This window comes from Fundulus heteroclitus, unplaced genomic scaffold (genome assembly GCF_011125445.2).
Source record: "Fundulus heteroclitus isolate FHET01 unplaced genomic scaffold, MU-UCD_Fhet_4.1 scaffold_331, whole genome shotgun sequence".
Taxonomy (NCBI): domain Eukaryota; kingdom Metazoa; phylum Chordata; class Actinopteri; order Cyprinodontiformes; family Fundulidae; genus Fundulus; species Fundulus heteroclitus.
The window spans coordinates 73,324-98,103 of record NW_023396741.1 but is presented as its reverse complement, the minus strand read 5'-3'; the positions used below and the strand labels follow the sequence as shown (position 1 = coordinate 98,103).

The 24,780-nt window shown below is 39.0% G+C and overlaps 1 protein-coding gene across 1 annotated transcript in view; it reads right to left on the bottom strand.

Annotated features, from left to right (window-relative positions):
- Positions 1–24,780, bottom strand: part of LOC118556298 (proprotein convertase subtilisin/kexin type 5-like) — a 112,470-nt gene that overhangs the window by 42,236 nt on the left and 45,454 nt on the right. Inside the window, exon 6 of the mRNA XM_036130305.1 lies at positions 3,403–3,516. Within this exon, the coding sequence (XP_035986198.1) occupies positions 3,403–3,516 (114 nt within the window). The remainder of the gene's footprint in view (positions 1–3,402; positions 3,517–24,780) is intronic.

Genomic DNA, 24,780 nt, shown 5'->3' with positions numbered 1-24,780 from the left:
CTGAAGAAGATGAGGTGAGGAAGAAACACTTAAAGTGTTAGAAAACGTCTGAAATCAGTTAAATAATAAATGTCTGATTTTAAAGAACAGCAGAAACAAAAATTAGTGCAGTGGAGCATGTGGCCAGACGAGTATAATCTAGTGTTATAATCAGTTTAAATGAATGGGCAACAATGAATACCCTTAAACCTTTTTTCTCCTGTGTTACATCCAAATTTATAAAATTTGGATGTGGGGAGTGCTGGCCGAGTGGTTAGAGCAGCGCGCTTGCACTCAGAGAAGGATGCAAGTACCTGGTTCGATCCCCAGTCATGGCACTCTGGGTCCCTGAGCAAGACCCTTAACCCCAGATTGCTCCCCAGGCGCCGCACAGTGGCAGCCCACTGCTCCCCAAGGGGATGGGTTAAGATGCAGAAGTGAATTTCTCCATTGTGAGATCAATAAAGTTCAATTATTATTATTATTATTACTCTATTATTATAAATAATTCACAATGGCCATACTAATGAATAAACAGTGCTCAAAGTTTCATATTGGAACTGTTGAAATTGCACAAAGATTGCAAAAGTACATAAGCCAAGAAAATTCATGGAAAATCATATGGAATAATCTGCAGCAGGACAATCTCAATGGTCTAAATGCTATTAAGCATTTGCACGATTATCAAAGTAAATCCTTTTGCTCTTCATGATCAAGAAAGCATTTTCTCATTATAAAATATACATTAAAGCAATCATTAACAGGCTCGCAAATTCTAAAAAGTCCTTACGAAAAATCTTTATAATATCCTTTGTAATATATTTTTTTATTATTCTGCCTGTAATATTTCAATCCATAGATGAAGTTACTTTGTATGATTTCATGTGTGTTTTGTCGCACTGAAAGCTAAAAAAAAAAATCAATGCACTGGGCAGGAACCTTTGGAGGCAGACACAGAAACTGAAGAAATGTCTGGCTCCTGTGCCAAGCCAGCAATTTTCATTTAATGACTGGGCAGCATGTTTGAGTCTGGTTTCCAGTTATCAATACATCCAAGGGCAGGAGTTTGCTCAGGAGAAGCCTCTGGAAGCCGGCCAAGCGGAGCAGCAGCATGGGCTGGTTGGGAAGGGGAGCAATAACGAGTCTCAAACAGCGGCTGCACTAAAGAGCACCGCTAGCAGCTCGTAACGCGTAGGTAGCCGGGTTGTTTTATACAGTAAATACTGCAGACCTGCCAGTCCAATCACAAAAATCTGCACAATATGCAGATATTGAATATATGCATCGCTAATAATAATAAAAAAAAAACATATTTAATTTCTTGGAACCTCCTCATCAAAAACATTTAAGCATTATTAAGTGCATCTAAACAAAATCAGAGCTGTCTTTACCTTTTAAAGAGCAGATCAGATATAACAGGAAGTAATGTGAAACATTAAAGCGCCGCCACAATGAGCCGCTGAATGAGGAGCTGCAGGTGACAGGCTGCACGCGTCCAACATCTCAGCAAGGTAACCAGCTCCTTTCGCTCTGCCCTGCTGTTCACACGCTGTTGATGTGTGAAGTCCAGATCAGATTAGGGTTGCTCACAGAATAATGAGGCGCAGCTTACTGCTCCAACTTCTCAAAGGGAGCGAGTTGGTTTTGCAACTCGAGGAATTCTTCGACCTTTGATCTGAAACTGGGTTTTCTGTTTTTACCGAACACTGCAGGCATTCCTGTAATGTAGTGGTGAAACAGCATTCAGACATCATGTAGAGATAATGATAGTAATTATTCAATTTGTCCTCCAATCCATACAACTTTCCACATGTTTTCATTGTTACTTCTCAGTTAAGACAAAATCACTACCGATATCTGCCAATATCTACCAATATCTATTGTCAGAGACAATATCTTGTCTCCGACAAAGTGCCGTCAACTATATGGTAGTCAACAATTGCATTTTAAATGTTGCTAATGTTAATAACACAACAAAACTAAATCATTCATGTCATCGGAAAAGAAGAAAAATAGAGTTTTGCATTAATATCTTCCTAGAAACTTAAGTACACGGAAGCAGCTTTTTGAACAGAATATAAAAAGCGTTACAAATAGTCATAAATCTGCCAGTGGACTACATTACAAGATGTTCCAATAGAGTTAAACACTGAAAGTTCAACAATAGTAATGCAACTCACAAGTGAGCTTTGATATATTTTTATCGCACTGCATGCCTGAAAAATAACTTTTTATTTAATTCAACTGAACTAAGCTAACATTACTAATTAAAGTAACTGCTTTACCAGGAAAGGGTGAGGATAAAATGAAGCGTTCAAAGTACCACAATCTGGACACGGACAATTCTAAATCAACAAAAAGGTGTCAAAACTCAACTATCTTTATATTTAATTGTTATAATAATTTAAGGAATGTAGGAGGTGAAACTTCAAAGTCTGTAAGTGTGGCATATGGACAATTTATGGTGAACACTTCACAAAGTCTTAAGGAATAGCTGGACTAAAGGGGAAATGCACACCATTTGCAGGCTGTGTAAAATTAAATACTTTAAGACACAAAATGTGCACCATGTGCACCATGTGCACCTTTACCCTCCTGAATGGAAACTGAACCGAACTGTCAAGTGCCTTAAAAAAAAAAAAAAAAAAACACCCCACGACCAATGCATCAGACAGAAAAACAAAGGAGAAAACCGGAAAGGTAAACCTGTTACAGAATCAATCCACATGGCAAACAATTAAGATCTGCAGGGGAATGACTCAAGGAACATTATGAGAGAACCAACCTAGCATGAGAAGCTTGTGACATCTGACAATCTGAAAAAAAAAACCCTGCTGGTTTTCATCCTACTATGAGGTGGGAAAGTTTTCCTTCCCTTGAACCTTTTCATATTTTGTCACAGCAAACTTCAGCATATTATATTAGGATTTTATGTGAAAACCAACCCAAAGTTGTGCCCAAATGTCAAGTGGAAGTTTTTGACATTTTCACAAATATAAAAGTGTGGCATGCATTATTACTGGGCCCCTTTAAACACTGCACATTAAAAGTTTGGACTCACCTTTGTCATTCAATGGCTAGTGCTTATTTTTATGGCTTTCTAAATTAGAGACACATAGTGAAGACATCAAAACTATGACTCAAAGGTATATAGATTTATGTATCAAACACAAAATTAGCAAATACCTCAAAGCATTTTATGTATTTTGATTACTGCTTTGGCTTTCTCTCTTGGTGACCTTCATGAGGGTAGAGCCCCCATGTGTGTAATACCTTTTGGTATAAATAACGTTGGAGAACAATTAGGTGTAAACTCTACAACTCTTTCTTTAGATAAAGGTTCCTTTAATATTTTGGACCCCCACAAGACTAAATATTTAAACTAGAAGGTAATGCATTTTGTGTGAGTATTTATTACAATACCTATGGTGAACATGGTATCCTGCTGCGTTGATAGTCCAGCCCGGCTCCTTGGGGTCAGGGATCTTCGCTGTCAGGGCGATCAGATGCTGAACATCCCTCCATGTCAACGTCGGACTAGTGCAGGAGATATAACAGCAGAACGGCATGAAAAACATCTTCCTATTGGATTGTTTCAAACAGAAATCCTCAAAGGTAACTCTTAAACTCTGTGTGATTGTATGAAAGGAAATTTACACAAGACAACAAACAAGCCCTGGTGATTCTGTAGAGGGATGTTAAAGGGCTGCTTTATGGGACTTAGAGCACAATTTATCAGGCTCACATATAGAGCTTACAGTGTATTACAGCAAAGGTTTATTGATGCATTAGCTGCTGCAAAGAGACACTACCATACCTTTAAAAGCAGGTCCTCTATACATAAAAAGGCCCTCTTTAAGTCAAGCCCACATTGATGATAATGGTGTCACTAAAAACTGTGAATCCAACAAAGAATATTTGATTCTTAACAAAAGAGTCCAGAGAGCCAAATGCAGCAAAAGTCCTCTTTTTAATCCCAGGCAGGGGAATTCTAATAGAGCCGACTCAAGTGTCATGTCAAGCAATATACTAATGGAATCCAATTAAGACCTTTAAACTGCGCAGAGAGCTGGAGGATATTAGCTCAGTTTTCTATAACAAAAGACCAAAGGGTCGTCAATGAGGGTTTTTTTTCCAGCATATAAAAAGCATAAAGGAAATTGGGTTTTTTCTGCTTTATCCACTCATTATTGTTCTCTAAGAAAATGATTTGAATGGAGTGAAGGAAAACTGCTGCCTACTCTGAGCAGCATTTTTTATTTCTGAGGAGAAATGCCACTGATCTCTGCCTTACCATCTGTACACAGACAGAATCATTTTTTGGGGGGCACCCTGGGAGACAATGTGGGGTCTAATAGCTGTACAACACATTTGGGCCTAATTTCTACCCTTATTAATGTCCTAACTGCCGAATATCGTACAGTGCATTGCAAAAGTATTCATAGCCCATGAACCCATGGTATTTTGTCACAGTTTAACCACAGGCCTCAATGTTTCTTTCATGTGATTGACCAAAACAAAGTAGCCCATACCTGGGAAGCAGAAGAAAAGAGGAAACTTGGTTTGCAAAGAATCAAACAAATATGTGAAACTTTAAAAAGTGGACTATGAATTTGTATTCAGCTGGTTTGAGTCAATACTTTGGAGAACCACTTTCTGCTGCAATTGCAGCCGAGAATGGAAGTATCTAACAGCTTTTATCCAGCCAGAGACTTAAACTTTTGCCTATTGTTTTGCTAAAAATAATAGTCAGATCGGATGTAGACTCTCCGTGATCATCAATACTCCAGTCTTGCCATGAATGAGTCGCAATTTGATTTAACTCTGGACTTTGACTGGGCCAATCTGATACACAAATATGCTTTGATCCAAATGATTGTATAGTAGGGGAAGTCGACCTCTGACCCAGTATTAATCTTTTGCAGCCTCTAGCAGGTTTTCCTCCAGCATTGCTCAGTGTTCAGCTCCAACAATATTCCCATCAAGTCTGACCAGCTTTTCTGTCCCTGCAGGAAAAACTAACTCAATCCCACAGAATGAGGCTGGCACCATCACGTTTCACGATGGGGATCAGATCAGTGCAATATTTTTTGTTTTATTATCACAAGGAGGCTGAATGGACTAAATTAATGTGTACGTTCATATTGTGAGTAAATCTGGTTAATGTTAAAGGGGTAAGGTTAATTTTTTTTAGGACACTCCAAATGTATACCGTATTTTTCGGACAATAAGTCACACTTTTTTTCCATAGCTTGGCCGATTCTGCAACTTGTAGTCAGGGGCGACTTGTATATCAGTCATACTGACCAACATGAACCAAGAAGTAAACATTACCATCTAATGTTATCTAAGCCATTACAAGGCCTTTGTTGGCAGTAGTATAAAGCTTGGTACTTCACATTACGCCAGACTTTTTGAATTGAGAAAGCTTCCTGGAGAGGAAGCGAAACGTCTTCAACTACGGAAAACAAGTCCAGTTGTTTTGTTTGTTACTTTGTTTGGAATGACCATGACCTGGATGACTGAGAATCTTCACCAGCATATTACCATCTGATAGCTGAAAAAAGGGCTCTCTAGGCATGTAAAAACTATATGCACCACTTAAAAATGTATTAAAACATTAACTTATAAAAAACAAAGACTGAACACATGTACATATTTTGTTTCATTGTTTCAGTCTGCAATTATGCAGAGGAGTGTTGCATGGTGCAGCTCGAAGGAAACAGACCGCGACAGAACCCTGTTACTGGGCTGTCCATGAAGCTAATAACAGCTAGCGCTAGCTTACAGGTCTGTTGTCCAGGCGGGTTACAACTTTACTGATGAACATCAGCTTTACTGTATGTTGCTCTGAAACATCCTTGTCATACTGTTAGCTTAGCTCGTAGCACCGTTATACTCACTGTCTAATTTCAGCGTAATTAGACCAAAAAGCTCTGACGAGAACATTCCTGGTTGGAGTTGGTGGCTTGTTGTGCTAATTTACCCCATTCAACCTTCCAAGTATGTTGCATATTATTCCGTAGGTCGTGGATTCATCTATGCAATTGAATAAATTACCTTACCAGATTAAATGTCAGTTTTTGTCTTGGATTGTGTGAAATTAATTTCTTAATAAATGTGATTTATAGTCCGAAAAATACGGTACATCTATATGTGCAGTTTCATAGTTTTGCAGTGGCAAAAACTTCCTAATAAGATGTGAAGAAAAGACCTTGTCAAAGAACAAAATAACAAGTACCCTCTTCATTATTCTGCTCTCGGGTGTTAGACATTTCAGAAAGTATCAGGCACCGATACAAACAGATGGATTCCATTCACGTATTTGGAAAAAATGAAGCAGAACAAAAGTGGGGGAAAGAAGCTTTCATTAGGAGCATAAAACAAAACCACAGCAAGAAGCAAGAACAGGCAACTAAAACAACATGATAGGAATAATACCAGTAACACTAATAATAGATGGATGGAATGAAACAAAACACAAAGCACAAACAATTATTTTAAGCTTTGATTTCAAAGGGATCGGAGAGTGCGCGTGTGTATGAGGGGAATAAGCTTTGTACTTTTGAACTGTTGCTGCTCCCTGCACGCAGCTGTGTGTCTGCGTGCACGCTGCGTGTTATATATTAGTGGCAGCAGCGTGATTCTGTTGTGTGCACTCCCCCACCTCTATCATAAGCAGCACCACCACCATCACCCCTCTGGTGGAATCAGAGAAAGCCCCGCGGCCCCGGCTGGTTTGCATAAAGCAAACAAAATTAAATTTGCTTTGCTAAATCAAAGCATGTATGGTATTCCAAGCCGCTCTCTCTGGGACAAATTACTTCAAACGGCCTCCTTTGTATCATAACAGAATTAGAAGAAGAAAAAAAAAATCAGCCCAATCAGTGGCACTCCAAAACCCTCGACTCAGGAATTAATTATTGAACCGAGGGCTTTTCTCTCTCCTGGCAGTCTGTGACACAGATCTATTTATTTTTGGAGAAGTCGTTTTGCTCTTAAAAGCACACGGATGGCTGAGAACATAGCTATCTCCCCCTCTCTCCGACTTCTCTCTCCTCTTTGCAGCACAACCCCTGAAGGGACATGTGAATAGGTTTAGACCGCAAAATTCATCTGGAAACTCCACAACCGGCATTTACCGTAGTGCTGGTTAAACAGAGGAATTACTTATGCTGTAATGGACTCTAGATGAACTGAACCATTAGCCAAGCTATTCTTTCCTTTTTGCAAAAAGGTTCCCGTTTGACAAAAACACTCAACTGAGACTAAAAGATTTAAGGCTTTAATCATTTACTGGTGTAACTTGAGAACTCAACTCTGATTACTCATTGCATCGTATATGAATATAAACGCATTTATAACAAACCACTGTTGTTGTTTTTTTTTAATAATTCATTTTCAAGAAAAATCATCCTCAATTAATGCTGTTGTGAAAATGTCTTTGCTGCTTTTTTGTAACTCTTCAGTGTTTCAGATTCAATAAATTGCAATATTAGACAAATATAACCTAATTGCAGCTTGTGTCACCATTGGTTTCTATTGCCACAAGCATTTATAGTCCTTTAGACTTTTATCCCCCCCCTCCTCCTCCACCATGCACCCCCCCCCCCCTACTCTGACTTTAAAGGTGATCTATAATGCAAAATTCACTTTTTGGAAATTTTTTACATTTCCATCCTGGTCTTTACTGCTCCTTGAAACAGTCCAAACCCTAAATAATAATGTCTAAGCAAGTTCACCCTGAAAACAGACCCAAAGACACAAAAAAACTCTCCAAAAACCCTTGAAATATCATCACTGGACCTACAGAAGGCTCTTGGTAATGTTGAAATGAAAATGCATCCCTATAAAACCATAATGAGACAGGAGAAGTTTCACTTTCATGGGAGGTGTGGAACAAGGAATTTTTGCTTTCTGACGCGGATATCACGCCGTTTTTCTAATCTTCGCAATCAATGAAGGGTGTTTTAAAGCACATTTATTGTGTGTATTCAAAGGAGAAATTGAGGGAGATTTTATGGAACATAAAGTCCTGTCATGTTTTTTACCTCTGTGACTCTTTTAATGCATTCCAATTTTGAAAAAACGTACGTCTGCTGGTGATCAATAGGGTGGAATTCATAGAGTTCTACTGGGTTATACCGGGTATGTTACTTCTCTGTCATGGCACTGTCTCGGTTTATTAAACAATCAACTGGGGAACAAAATTTCAGTGTTCAATGAGTTTCCCCAAGTGGTTGACTAATTAATTAGCTAAATTAGTCAAACAGCGAGCAATGCCTTAAGTTTCACGTTTATCCATGTGTACATAATCTATACTTGCTCATCCTTGCAGGGTTGCGAACGGGGGGGAGAAAGGTTGAGAGACGGGATTAACCTTGGACAGGACACCAGTCCATCACAAGGCAGTCTTCACATTCAGCTTCATATCCAATGTAAGCAGAGTGTCTGCTTGACATAGTGTTAGATGCAGTGACATTATCACTGAGTCTTTGCTGGGACATTTGAATCAAAGTTGTGTTGAATCTGTAGCGGTAGTGCAAACGGGTTTTTTTTCATGTTGTTTGACAGATACGGTATACATGTGGTGGAATTTGTTGATGCTTTGTTAATCCAAAAAAGGTTGTGTCAGGCTGATTTATGAGGCGATTAAATTGTGTATGCTACAGTGTTAAAGGTTAAAGGATCAAGTACGAGCCACCAGAATTGACAAAGAACTCCTTGATTGGTGTCGAAACGTTCTCAGAAAAACTGTGCGGAAGTCTGGTTGCCTCCGATTTGAGCATGTTTGCTGTTGCGATGAACCAGAGAACTGGGAGTTTGCACAGGAATGTTAAAGGTCTCTGTGCTCTCCATTCAGGCCTGAGTTTAAAAGGTTCAATGATACAGCCGGTCAACAATTATTTCATTTTAACAAAGTACATTCATGACTGCAAAACCAAACAGCAAATGAAGAAAAAACAGACTACGGCATAACGGAAATGAATAGAAAATGGAGCAGGCTGATCAATGTCTTGTAAAAATTGAAGGCAAACATCTATGAGCATACTGCAGACCTCTACAGCCATCTTGCCCTCGACAAGGCTCACAAAGCACTACAGCAGCCGTCACAGTGAGCACACAACTGTTTACAAATCCCCAGTTAATAGGATCAGGCCTCATTGACTTGGCCACTCCGATGTGTCTGATGTAATCTATTAGCCGTATGATAGTCAGTGTCTCAGTCAAATCGATAAACCTGGGTCTCCATATTGCTCCACTGTGAACTGTTACTCCACTTAAGCCCAGCTGAAAAATGCAGTGCTACAATGCACGTGCGCTTGTGTGTGATCAGATGTTTCTGTTGATCCGCTTACACTTTTAATTTCAAATTTTATACATATACATTTTTTGCACATTTATTTGTTTTTCATGCCTTATGAATCAAATCATATGCAACGCAGCTGTTGAATCTTTAACGCTTTTAGATAATATTGGCTTCATGCATTCTATTTGTTGAGTAAATTAGATGACATGGCTTAATAAACATGTCCAGTCACTGTTGGATTACAGTTTTATAATGTATTACAGTACTGTATTGTTTTACAGTAAAGTGAAACTGGTCCAGCGTACCACATGTGTGTGTTATTACCACGTTTCATCCATCGCACATCTAAAAGTGCATGTTGGCGCATGTGTGCATGCTCTGGGTTTGTGTGAGGGAGTGTGTCTGTAGCTGGTATAACTGGGTTTCCAATTAAGTTGAACCAGAGGCTGGATCAATGCAAGTCCTCTGTGTACAGGAATGAACAGCCCCTGGGCCCTCAGAGCATGCCCACGAATAATTTATCACTCACAGTGGGCCCAGGCAGCTAAGAGGAGGAGGAGGAGGAACAGGACCGGCATGAGCAAAAGAAGGCAAAGAGCATGAGGACAAAGTGTCCAGCCGAGGGGGAGAAAACGCCAAATGTGGACAATCAGGAAGATGGGGGAGAAAAAAAATGAAGTGGTGAACTAAAAACAGAGATATCAGGGCCCAGAGGGAAACACTGTCAGCTCTCTATCTTTTACAGGCATGACTCTCCACGTTTCTCCCATAAACAACCACTGAAAATGAATTCTGGTGAGGGACCAAAGCCCCATTAATCTCTGGAGTTTACCATGCTATGTGTTCGCAGTGCTGTCTATGAATGTGTTCAAAGGAATGTGTTAATGAATGGAGCAAACACTTAAGAACTTTAAAGGTGCATATGACTTTTCAAAATGAATACGCCAGTAGCTCACTCTGGTTGCGTACAAAGTTGTTCTGACAAATGATGGCATCCTGCTGCCGTATTATTTGATATATCTGTCTTTTACACTTTGTTTTTGCTCAATTTGTTAGCGAATAACGCCCCTCTGTCTATATTTACCATAAGAACGCCACGTGAGCGGAGGTACGGCACCGTGCACGCGTACAATTGTTCAACAAGCCGATACAATGGAGGCAAGCAAGTGTGGAACTCCCAGCTGAGTTGTGAAAAAAAAAGAAAAAAAGTCCAAGATCAAGTGTAAAAAAACACAAAAGAATATTTGATTCCAAGAGGGATAAGACTCGAAGCATTGGTAATACAATATGAACGTTGGTGTTGACTAAAGCGAGAGCTAAAGCTGAGGAAGCATTCAGACATCGCTGCAAAGTTGATGGATACCGGAGTACACTTGCTAATAGTGCTGATAGTATTAGCAATACTTTTAAGCCCTATTCTGACAGGATTAGTTTTACCAAGGGACCACTTACTATTTGTAATAATTACAGGGATTGTCTGTGTTAATCCTGAGTGAATCAGCCATGTCAGTAATTTGTAAAGTAAAAATTCCCCCGTAAATGACTTACTATATTTTGCTGCACTCCAAGTTTCTCTGATAACACTACTAATCCACGAGAAAAGGCATCCCTGTGATTTTTACAGAAATGGGGGGATACGTTATGTGATTTGATGTTTATATATTCCCTGAGTGCATTTTTAGTTGCTTTTGGCAAATAATGGAGGCTGCATTGGAGTGTTTAGAAAACCTTTCGTTCTATAACATGCGGCACCAAAAAGAAAAGAGAAGGAGCGATCAGAGCAGATCCAGATTTAAATCACATCAAGCATTGCACTGTGTGGTATGAATCATTTTCTACTGTTTGTAGCCTTCAGTTATACAGCTGGCTAGTGCTGGCAGTAACACATCACTCAGTAGAACTTGGAGTTGGAGTAAGTCGGGTTGGTCTTCGACCACGCCAAGCTGCCGCTTTTTCTGCGAGGCATTGCAGGACGGTCAGGCTCTATGAAGTAGCTGTGTCAGTGGCAACCAACTGGCTTTCTGGTAGTTCTGCTGTACTGCCAGCAGATGGCCCAATGTCTGTTTATGTCTGCTCATCGTGCCTGGTGCTAGAATTCTATTTAGGCTCAAAAAGGACTATCGAAACGCTATAAGGATGGACACTTGGTGTGTATATAGCATTTGATCATGATCAACCTATTTTTCTGGCTTTTTTGTATAGGCATAAACATGTCTATGCACTTTTAAACTTAACAATGCTGTTCTTACATTGTGAATGTAAAGTAAATGCTGCTCAACTTGACATCATTTGATGTAGCTCTATCCGGACGTGTACAAAAGACTTATGTACATTGTTTTTTCAGAGGGCACAATTTAAATATTTCATGCAGAAAGAGCCGCAGCATTTTCTCTCAAGGCGAGTGCCGAGTTACAGCTGTCTATGTGTGAGATGCAGTTCAACTGTTTGCAAACATGTCGTTGTTGTCAATAGGAGGGCCTTTGTGTAGCCCTCACTTTTAACTTGATGATGCATTTAACCTCAGTTTATGTGTGCGGGTTCTAACTGAAGCTTCACGCCATAACCCTCGACACTAATTGGTTAAACCAGGAGTGTTTTTGCACTAAAGCGTTGTTGTTTAAGGGCGGAAGATGCAGCAAAGGTGAGCGGAGAAGCTAGAGAATAGTCGGTTCATTTAAAAGTATGAACTCAATATCCTACTTGGACCTGCAAAACAACTGCCTCATCCATTATAACAGACAAAATTGGTCACGAAGCAGACAGACTAACAATGGGTCCAATTGAACCATAATTACAGCCAATACCAACTCAAGGACGTAAACGTGAACGAAAGCAAGTTATTATTAAAATATATATAGGAAAACACATTGTAGAACTAAATGACTATTTATGAATGTACAATATATATTATTAGATGTTATTTTAAAAGATTAGTCTACTTTTAAGACTAATCTGAAAACTTTCCTTTTTGACAAAGCTTATAACTAGATTGCCTTGTGTTGCCCTGACCTACCTATGGGGATGTGCTTCTATGGGCTTAGGCTACTGGGGGACATCAGGATCTATTTTTCTCACTCTATCGAGTTCTACTGTTCTTCAATTATGCATTGCTTGTCATCATTTCTGCTTATAACTTTTTGTTATCTCTCTTTTTTTCTTCATAGTAGGTACATCTGGTCTGGCGTTCTGTTATCTGAGACATCATCCAGAGAAGACAGATCACTCGCTACTACCATCTAATATAGAACAGATTACTGGATCAATGTGTGCTTCTGCGCTTTTTTGTCTCTCTTGTTGTGTCTCTGCTCTGTCTTCTCTAACCCCCAGTCAGTCGAGGCAGATGACCGTTCATACTGAGCCTGGTTCTGCTGGAGGTTTTTCCTTCCCGTTAATGGGGAGTTTTTCTTTCCACTGTCGCTTCATGCTTGCTCAGTATGAGAGATTGCTGCAAAGCCATGTACAATGCAGATGACTCTCCCTGTAGCTCTACGCTTCTCCAGGAGTGAATGCTGCTTGTCGGGACTTTGAAGCAATCAACTGGCTCCCTTATATAGGAAATGTTTGACCAATCTGTATAATATGATTAATTTTGACTTTGTAAAGTGCCTCGAGATGACTTGTTTCATGAATTGGCGCTATATAAATAAAATTTATTTGAACTGAATTGAATTTCTATGACTGTTGTGATGGCATGTCACATAAGCTGAGGTAATCAGCTTTACCAGCCTAGGTCATGTACACAAATGAGGAATTTGTCTCCAGTTCCACTTTCCTCTCCATGTACAAACGTTTTAATGAGAAATTTGTACAATTTGGTGGGAAATGTAAAAAATATATACTGGGTTTTGCTTAGTTTTTTACAAAGTAAGGAGACAATGTTTAAAGTAGTGCGAATATGCATGCTATTGGTCAAGGGACTTCGGGACTGTGAAGTGTTCATTAGAGTGCCATCTTGGGAGCAACTCCCTTCATATGTTTGCTGTGTGCACTGCATGGCTGGTATGAAACTGATGACTGGACTTTGTATAGCTTTCTATAAACACTGGCTGTCTTTTGACCACTCTTTAAAAAAAGGCAGAGAATACTGTTTTATAATCTAACTGTGGGTTAAACATCTCTACAACTTTATCCGTGGCATCTCTTTTCTTCTCCTTGCTCTTCATGATGCTGTTTGTTCACTAAAGTACTTATATCTATAGCCTTCACAGAACTGTGGCACTTATTCTGAGATTAAATTACACTAAACAGACTCTTTTTACTAACTTCAGAAGACAATCGGCTGCCTTGGATTTTGTTCAGGGGGCTGTAACACAGAAGTTTGTAATTTGTAAAAGACAATGAAGAAAACTGTGACATATTATGGTTATTGATGATATGCACCATCTCCTGTTGGATGGTGCACATAAAATCTAAATAAAATTGATAGACCTTAATTGTAATGTCGAAAAATGTGACAAAAATGTTAAATATTAATGCTTTTGCAAGACACTGTATTTTCAAACGAGCTATGAGCACAGAGGCATCAGATGCTGTCCGAGTCCATACAGTGCCTCTACCCTGCGGAGTGTCACAGCTCTTGGTTTGTCTCCATCAATCTCACAGTAGCAAGGCATGGACAGGCAACAAGCTCCATGCGGCTCTGTAATCTCCTCTTAATGTGCTGCACTCTAAGCCTAAATGAGCCCACTTGGAGTGACTGTGAGCAGACTGAGATTCCTCCCATGTTATCTGAACAAGTGTTACTAATGGGTCCATCAATTAAGCGAAGTCCAATAACTGCATGCCTGCAGTCTCTTTTAAACACACTACACCAATTTAGCCCTGATTTCTGTCGTTAATGAGCAAATGTGCAAGCGTGCATGAGTACATGTGTATGTTTGCATGATCATGAGACCAGAGGCTGTCTGGATCTGGGTGTCTGTATCTGTTGATATAGCTCTCTGTGTGTGGTTCTCCAAAATTGTGTAGGCTGATGCATAGGATTTATGAAAGTGCTTGGAGCACACTAACAGTTAGGTTCTGCGAGAGCTTAATCTGTTGAATTCACATGTTTTCCTCTTTGCAAAACAAGCAGTGCTCGATTTGCATGTATATAAACCAAGGGAAACACAAAAACGGAGCAAATAAATCTCTCAAACTGTTTCAATCTTGTGCAGAGTATGTCAAAAGCCTTTGAACAAATTGTGTTGCACTTGTTTATGCATGCATCCACTGTATGCCTCCATGCATTATTTGATAGCCACTCTTCCTGATGTGGGTGACGAAATTTAGTTCTGTAATGCAACAGTTTTACATACAAAGAGCCTTTGGATCTACCTTAACCTAGGTAACAAATTGAGTAGACCAGTCATCTAAAATGTTTCTTTCTGAGCTTGATTAAAGGTGTTTCCATGTAAATTCACACTTTGCTCACTGTTTCTTGGCATGTTAGAAATGTAAAGGTTGATTACTTAGACTGAAGAAAAAAAAACAGGTGGAGCACAAAGTTCTGGAGGGCTGCGGCACTGAAGAAACCTTGGGGGTTGTCAGCGGCGCTGAAGACCGCAAGTGAATATTTTAAAATTCTGCCTTTCCCTCTCCCTCCATTCATAAGTGCCAGCATTCACTCCTCACTTACCACTGTAATTGTTCCTACTCTCTTTCACACTGCTATTATCACTGAAGAAATCTGGCTCAGGTCCCAACAATTAGAATAATCTTTTCCCCCATTTGTAATTTACATTTGATCTCAAAAGTACTCAAAAACAGTTGCCAACTACATTCTGATTTAACTCAAAATAACCTTTAAGAACAATTCCAGCCTTGCTCAAATTGGAGGCAACCGTTTTGACACCTATCCAAGAGTCTGTGTCAATTCAGCTCCCCTTATCTTACTTTCAAAACCCACTTTGTTCAACTTAATTAATTTAGATCCCATCCATTCCTTGTTACAACCAGCGTGCCACAGGGCCCTGTCCTGGGACCCCTATGTTTTATTATTTATATTCTTTCAATTAGCATTATCCATTTTCACTGTTATACTGATGACACCCAGTTTTGTCTTTCATGTTTGTCAGGTTCCACACGCCCACCCTCGTCCTTTACCTCCTTCCTATCCAAAGTAAAATCTTGGTTCACTTCCAACTTGGTTCACTTCCAACTTGATCACCACTTCCTTCTTCACTTCCAACAGAGATAAAACTAAGATCCTCCTTCTAGAAAGCAAATCTATATTATCCAAAGCTGACAGTTTCTCCCTTTTCACTTGATGATTTTGTAGTTTACCCCTCACCTCAGGTTAAGAGTCTGGCTGTCATCCTTGATAGCATTCCATCCTTTACCTCTCACATCTATAACACTATTCATGCTGCCTATTTTTATCGACGCAACATTAATCACCTTTGCCCTACTATCCGAGAAGCACTGGACTGTAACTCTCTTCTCTTTGGCCTTCTTCAAAAATTCCTCCATAAACTACAAGTGGTTCAGAATTCAGCTGCTCGAATTATTTCCCAAACCCCCTCATTTCATCACATTACCCCAATCCTACAGCAGGTCCACTTGCTCCCAGTTATATTCAGAAGAGCATTCATAATCCTTCTGTACACATTCAAGGCCATCCACAGGCTCACCCCCTACCTTTCTGATCTCCTTCACATATCTACTCCTTCCTGCACCCTTACATCCCCGTCTTCCGCTCACTTCACTGTTGCTCCTTCCCACTTCAGCACCATGGGGAGCAGAGCTTTTTCCCACTCAGCTCCCAAACTCTGGAACTCTCTTCCCCCAGACATTCACAATACCGGCACCCTCTACTAGTTCAAGGCTAAAGTCAAAATCTGTTAATAGTGCATACTCTCAGTGATTGACAATTCACTGTAACCTTTATTGTTTGTTGCAATATCTTCATTGTTATTATGCAGCTTGTTGTGTGTACAGTGGTCATTGAGTGCTATGACAGGTGCATTTAAATAGCATGCAATATTATTATAATTATAATTTATCATTATTTAATTTTGCCGCATTTAATGTTTTTAATTCATTGAAATACTTATTTTGTGAGTAATTAATTTATAAAGCCATTTATTTATTCTGGTCATATTCGTAATTATGGCAGAGTTGGTCCTCCATAAAAACACTCATCCCGCAGTGTGAATGAAGAAAACCGAGGGGTAGATGTGAGTGGTGTAATTTTAGGCATTGAATGGGGCCCACCCTTTGTTATGCAGAACTGATCTAAAAATTATAAAAGTTGAAAGTTCTTTCCAATTCCACATTAAAATGTTTTCTATTAGAAACTAGCAATGAATTTCTGTGGCACATTCTTGTTTGAAAAGTCAAAGTTTTAGTACATTCACCTTTTGTATCAAATATTTCCATTCTTACTTCTTAGGAATTCATCTACTAGTTTTGTAATATTTATTGAGCACAACACCTATCCATCCATCCATCCATCCATCCATCCATCCATACATCCATCCATCCATCCATCCACACACCCATACTAAGATGGAGGTTCATCTTCCAGCAGGACAATGATCTGAAGCATACTGCCAAAGCAACATTTGAGGGATCTAAGGTGAAACATTTAAATGTGTTGGAATGACCTAGTCAAAGTTCAGACTTCCATCCATTTGAGAATCTGGTCAGACTTGAAGATCATTGCTCACAATTGAAAACTATTCAACATGAAGCAGCTGATGGATTGAGGAATTGGCAAATATCCCAGTAGAATGATGTGGTAACCCCATAAAGACTGTTCCTGAAGTGTTATTTTGTCCCATTTGTTGTTTGCTTCACAACAACAACAACAACAAAAATACATCATGTAAGTTTTTCTTTAAGTAAAATGATGAAAACTCTCAAACAATCCCCTTTAACTCCAGGTTGTGAAAAAACATATAAAATGTAAAGGGGGATACATTCTTTACCAAGGCCCTGTAGCAGAACATTCCTCTGTCTCTGCAGCCCAAATACACTTAGGGGAAAAATTTGTAGTAAAATGTGGAGACCTGCTGAGGCAAGGCATCGGTAGAATCACAAATGTTCATCTCCTGAAAATTGATAGATAGATGAATTGATGACTGGATGTAGAGAAACAAAGATAAAGGAGCAAAGGGGCTGGAAGAGTGATAAAGTGAACAACACAAACGATCAGGGAATGGCAGTCAAACTGGATGAGTGAAGGATTGGTTCACCTTGATGATTTGTTTGACATGATGTATGGATGGAGACAGATGGAAACACAGGCAGACAGGACAAAACCAAATGTGAGACACCAGAGAGAGAGAGAGAGAGAGAGAGAGAGAGAGAGAGAGAGAGAGAGAGAGAGAGAGAGAAAGATGCCCTTACACTGTGCAGCAAGGATCAGACTAAACTCTGCACACACCATGGTCAGACTATTAGCTAAGAATGAATGCAAATTAACTCTAGAGAATACAAGTCAATAGCATGAATTATCTTAATGCTATTAGAATTTAAATATTTGCCAGAGGTATGGAAATTTAGATTGGGATGTGTCTTATGCATATTGTATGGTTACAAAGCAGATTCATGATCAACGTTTAACTGTTGAATTTAAATACACCACAAAACAGTGACTCAAGTGTTGTGCAGAATAATTGGTATAACGTACAGATCTCAGTTCTTACTTTTAGGGGTTTAATTTCTGATATGTAGTGCTTTGAAAAGGTTTTTGCCCCATACAGTCTTTTTTTTCTTGTTTTGTCTCAATTAAAAGTTTCAGAGAAATAAAGCAGACTTTAGATCAGATAACCTGACTAACCCACCCTATTTAAAAAGTGTGCCTTAACTGTTACGTCTTTTATGTTCAGTTTCACTTGCAACATCCAGGAAAAACTACTGCCTGATCTGTTGAATGGAGAAGTCCCTTAATCAGAAACTATATGTCAACAACAAGTAGTCTAAATGATCTCAAAAAGACTTCAAGGAATTCAAGAACAGAAAATGATTTGCATAAATCAGGGTTACAAAAGCATTTCTAGGGCTCTGGGATTCAATTCAATTCAATAATTTTTTTCCCACTTTATATACCACCAATTCACAACATATTTCATTCCAATCCACTTCATTTCTATAGCACATTTAAATAACAGGATGTGTTCCAAGTGCTGCACAAATATACTCTGCTTTTAGAAAATAAATAAAATTATAAATATATGGAAGAACATACAACTCATGCAGTGTTAAAAGCCAAAGAATAAAAGTGGGCCTTGAGACGAGATCTAAAACATTCTACCATGGGATTTATTCGGAAACTAAAGAGCGTTCCAGAGTCTGGGGTCAACTGAGAAGGAAACCAGTGCAAAGATGCAAGAATATGTGAAATATGCTCCCGTTTTTTGATTCCTCTTAAAAGCCGTGCTGCATAGTTCTGGATTAACTGCAGGCGGTAAAGTGAGTTTTGATTTATGCCTGTATACAAAGAATTGCAGTAGAACAGGCGAGTTTAAATAAAAGCGTAGATGACTTGCTCAAAATCCTTAAAAGATAAAAATAGTTTCACTTTCGATAAGACACAGAGATGATAAACATTGGCTTTAACAACTGCACTGATTTGCTTATGGGGTTTACATCCATGTAACATATAACACAAAAGCTGGTTGATAAAAGGACAAACATATTCTTTAAGCGGGCCCAGGTTATTCAACAGGTCCAAATGTCCAAACACCAGAATTTCAGTTTTGCTTTGGTTAAGATTCAAAAAGTTTTGAACCAACCAAGCCTTGATATCACTAAGACACTGGAGTAATGGTGTCAGGGAGCTATAACCATTCTTCCTTACGGGCGTATAGATTTTGGCAGTCATCCGCATAAAAGTGATACTTGACACAAAGGGATATAGATTGCACACAATATAGGTGCAAGGATAAAACCCCAATGGACTCCACAGTAAATGGGGCAGAAGAAGAGTTAGAGTCCCCCAGTTGAACACAAAAAGATCTTTCCACCAAGGTGTACTTAAACCAATCTAATGCCCTGACACCCTATAAAGGACCAACTTAAAAGCATGAGGAGTCAGGAATTTTTTCAAAAATGCTGGGCATTTATTTTAACCCAAAAGTCAAAGTCACAAAACACGAAGTGTTCTGTGCTCATAAAAGAGGTCAAAGTAATAACATTTAAACTCAGGCAAAAATTGTGAACAAAAAATAACTAACGGCACAAGCAAACATACCTGACCAGAGGCCTATTTCACAAAAACAGGATAGGGGATATCCTAGCTGAATTAAGCCTGGACTCTGTTTCACAAAAGCAGTAACACATAGGTTACCATGGAGATTTATTGTGTGCAACTAGCCTGCTCCTGACCAGGTTAATAGCCAGGCTTAGTTAATCCTGGTGCCTTCTCTGTTCAGTCATTGGTCACACTGATCAAAAACCAATGAGTTTTGTCAGTGATTCTGTTTCAATATCTGTGTTGTTGTTGTTTTTTTTATCTGCATTAAAATACCACTGGTACACATTGGTATTCAGTCAAGTACAATAATTATTTCAAAATTATGATGGTAGCCTATACCATTATTAACTTTATCATCATTATCCATGTGGGCATTGTTATTGTTTAACTGTGTTTTTGAAGACTACTGTTGTTCTGAGTTTGACAGAAAGGCCATTAATAGACTATTGCATGTGTTGAAAGAATTAGAATGGCTTATGAAGAACCAGAGGGGTTGTCAATAATGTCTGGTGTTACACCATTTTCCATGAAATTCTATGACTCTAGGAGGCGTTGTTTTGCTGACTCCTCCAGAAAAAATATATATTTCCCCTCAAGCGCACTAAATGCTCAATCTTACCGGCCAAAAACGAAAAAAAGCATATATAAACCACAAGCCACAGTGACCTAACAACTGTCGATGGAAAGAATATTAAGTTATTTGATATATTTTTTATCATGAATAGGTAATTTCATTGCATATCAGGCATCCTACTTTACCTAAACATCAATTTGTTTGATGCTTAGTGTTCTAAATGCAAATAATTTTTGTATTATTAATTAACCGCAGTGGCCAAAGAGATATTTCGCCATGGTAACACATGGTGACAATAAAAACAATGTTGACTCTTGATTTCACTATTAAAATCTGATATGAGGCAAATATTGTTTTGCAAAGGCTGTCTGCTGAAAAAGTCTTCTCCCTCTAAACCTCTCTACTACTTCAAGAGTTATGGGAGGGTCAGTGAAACAGTGCCCTGTAGAGTCACAGAATCGAACATATCAGAGAAAATGGTTTAAAAAAATGTCTCTATAGAAGTAGCTCCAAACAATAGTCTTTACAATAGCAACAGTGTTTCCTTTCTAGAGTCTGATGTGCTTCTGTTCCTCATAAGGCTCCATTGCTTCTTTGGTTTGAAGATTGGAGCACACAATTCATCCATTGTAGAATAAGTGAATCTGGGATCGACCTAATGGTCTTTTGTAAATAGCCAGGGACGCACATTTAGCTGGGTTAAATGGTAAATGGCTTGTACTTGTATAGCTCTTTAACTAGTCTTGACGACCTCCAAAGGACTGCACACTACAGTTTGGTCATTCACCCATTCACACACACATTCACACCCTGATGAATTACTTCCACCTGGCTTGACCTAGTCGCTATTCCTCATCCTAAAAGCACTAAACCACAGCATGTTTACAAAAACTTGGCACAATCCCTGATATGAGGTCCACAAATGCTTTAACTTTTAGTAGCTCATGGTGATCACAAACCAAAAATTGCTCGATTGTCCTCAAACAAAACATTAAAAGCATTAAGACTAAGATAAGCAAAAGAAGCAGGAGAGGCAAGCAGCATACCAGGCACCTCGACGGCATCTTGAATCTCTTGAATCTCTGCACTTTATAGAGTCAATTCTATCAAAATAGATAGACTGGTTAAACATTTTCTAAGAAAACTCGAGCCATTGACTTGCGGCATTCAGTCCTCCTGGATGACCAAGCAGGCACCACAGAAACAAGCTACTTGTGACCCTTCTCTGAGTCTTGCAGGTAAAGCTGACAAAGAACTGAGTAAAGCGGCTGAGAGCCGCACCTTTGTAAGCCATGCAAAGGTTTCTCCAGAATCGCCTTGAGCTGGAGCGGGCACCGCCGCTCCGCCGCATCACCAGCCGTGCAAACACACCCCTGGAGCGGGTACAAACAAGACCATACCCCTCATAGCCGACAGCCTGGTCCTAACTTGCCAACTTCCCCCTGAAACAGCTCAGCCAAGCGCAGCTAAAAACTCAACACCATTGGATATCACCCTTTCACCTGAAAAAAAGGGTCAGTTAGTTTGTTGGTTTTAAACACTGATGGAACCTTAACGTTTGCTTTCTGATCCTCTCATTACACAGAAATATGACTGAAGGGTCCTGTAAACAAGCTCCCTGGTTTCTGTTAGCTGCTAACGCTAATAGATGCTACAAGGTAAGTTAAACATAGATATTGTTTGAACACGACCTTTGTTTTGTTTTTCTCTGCAATCATTTGATGCTGACACGAGCATTCATATAACATTAACAAGGAACATTAATGTTGATTAATGGTAACTTGTGAAACTTAAAAGGATGCTTTTTAGGTAATTGGTTTGTTATTATTAGCTGCACCAGATGTGCTCAGATAATTTTCACTTGTCCATCTTTTAAAAGTTTTGCTCCACCATTCAAGAGTTACTAATTCAAATCCATAAAATTTAAATCAAATATCCTAAAGGTTTTTGAAAAACCAACTTCTAGCTGCATTGTGAATGGGTTGAACATATGCAAATTTTTGTTCTAAACAATGAACTCTGGTCTGTTTAAAGCAGACCAAATGTGGCTGGTATGAATGCACCCTTAGGTTAGTTAGGTTTCACTAGTCTATTAATTAGAGTTGTTGTTTGAAATATATTTGACTTGACGTTGAATTATTTCTCTTCATAAATTCTTATATTTTATGAGAAGTTGTCACTCATTCATCCCATATGTGTGTATAGTTTGCTATTTGAGAATGCTAGAGCTCAAACCCCTCTTTCATCTGTTCTCCTAATGCCACCCCAAATTGGACCGGTATTCACAGGACACTGCCTGACAGATCGAGATTTATTTAATTAAATATTAAATTAATTCAACACATTTAACTGTGCTACACTCTTCTTTTCCAGCAATCAACAGTGAGAATGCTATTCCATAAATGATAAAACATGGAACTGTGGCAAAACCTTCCCAGAAGTGGCTGACCAGCCAAAATGACTCAAAGAATGCATCAACGACTTCATCCAGGAGGTCTTACAAACCGAGAACAGAACCTAAAGCATCGCATGCCAGTGATTATGATTCAGCAATCAGATAAAAACAGAGCAAGAACTGGATCCATCTGAGATGCAACCAAAACTAACAGAAAGATAACAAACACACATTTCTCTTAAAACATCTTTATGATCCCCCAAGGCCTGTGGATCCTTCTGGATTTGTTTGTTACCTGTCTGAAGACCAAAAGCACAGTTGCTCAGTTCTTGGTGATATGAGGCTGTATGTCAGTACTAAAAGAAACACACCAGTGGAAAACATTTTTAAACACTTTTCTCAATCAAACATTCCAAAGTAGGTCTGGTGACAGTGACGTTACTATTCTTGATGATAATGCATCTGTTCACAAGGAACCTCAAAACTTTTCGTTCAGAAAGGCCACACAAGTAAATGATATGGCCCCAATCTGTAGGGCAATTTGTAGCTGGGAAAAAATGATGAGTTTCAAAAAATGTGCAGACAAATTAATATCTTCTTAAAACACAAAATGTAAGGTACAAAAAAAGTTTTTTATTAAGTCTTTTATTAATAACTTTTTTTGCATTTAAATGTCTTGATAAATTGAAAGGTTGTATTATAGTTCCTTGTTGCTACTAAAAAAAAAGACAAAAAAATGTATAGAAAAAAAGTCAATCCACAGAAATTTTGGTTTAATGCCTTTCATTTAACAAGGCAAATATCCATCCATCCATCCATCTTCTACATCTGCTTATACATGCAGGGTTGCAGGGGGCTGTTGCCTATCTCCAGCGGTCATTGGAGAGAGGCCATTTAGTTATATGTTTTGGATCTCCAATTATGTACAGATCCCCTTTTACAATATTTAGACTACTAAATGTCTATTTAGTTAATTTCATATAAATATTGCATGGTTAGTGGTTTTGATAAATGTGTATAAGACTAAGACTATGATTGAATACAGGATTGTATTTATTATTGAAAAATATAAGAAAGGGAAACAGAATGAGAAAAGAATAGCATATGTGTGTGTGCGTGTGTGTGTGTGTGTGTGTGTGCAGAGAGAGAAAGAGAGAGAGAGGACACAGACCAAAAGAGACGTGAGCAGAATGCAGCTGGTATGAGCGAGAGAGGTGATATATAGTTTAGTCTGTGGCAGCAGGTCATGACAGGGCCTTTAACAGTAATGTCCTGGGAGTCGCCTCGCCCAGGGGACCCTCACTCCATTTTACAGCCAAGTAACTGAGACTGAGAACACTGCAGCATGACAGAGGGAGCACTAAAGCTGGCCTCTAGTACAATCCATATTGTGAAGGTGGCACAGATACAACTGATACAGCCACAAAACACTGGGCCTGAGTTCACGCCTGCATCTGCCGAGTTAAGAGCAATAACAAAAAGGCTTGGGATGTGGTGGGAAGAAGAAGACAAGAGAAAGGGGAAGGAGGAGGAAATAGAAGTGAATGTCATCAAAAATTAAATAAAATGAGAGAAATTCAAGATGAATAGCAAGGTGTGCCTAATCAATACAACATAATGCAGAGAATTTAACAAATATTCATAAGAGATGCACAAATAAATATTTTGACATGAACCACTTGGTCGGTCTGAATGCTGACTGGTCAGCTGGAAATTAAAAAGAGGATAATTTTTTCCCCCCATCTGAATAAAATGCCATGCTGACACGCTTCTGTGCAGATGTCGTTCATGGTGAAACATGTCTCAAAGTCAGATATTTTCAGGATGAGGAGTGTGTTTAAAGTTGGGTCTGAAATAGCACAAAAGCTGTGAGAGGCCACTTACAAAAGGAAACTGGCTTTTTAAAGACATCTCAAGGCTAGTCTGTGGTTCATTCAAAGGAGCAAGAGAGAGTAAAACTTTTAATGTGTAACAAGAAGGCTAAATATAATACAGCAAAGTTGCTCTATTTTCTACTTTTGGGCTTTCAAACTCGGATCTAGAAACTTTTTGAAACTCTTTTTGAAAAATTTAGTTTGAAATTTCTTAATGTAGAGCAGGTGTGGAAGGCCAACGGGCTAATCAGATGTACACCATCTGTTTCAGCTAACACTAGGGACTTTAAGTAAATTATTTAGAGGGGTATGACATTATCTAAGCAGATTTTATTTCTCTGTGGAGTTGCGTTAGTTGGGCGTGACAGAGATCGATCAGCCAGATCTGCTGCGACTTGTCAGTCCTCTGTTACTCAACAGAAATGGAGTAAACTTTTTTGTGTGAGACCATCATTTATGCAACATGAG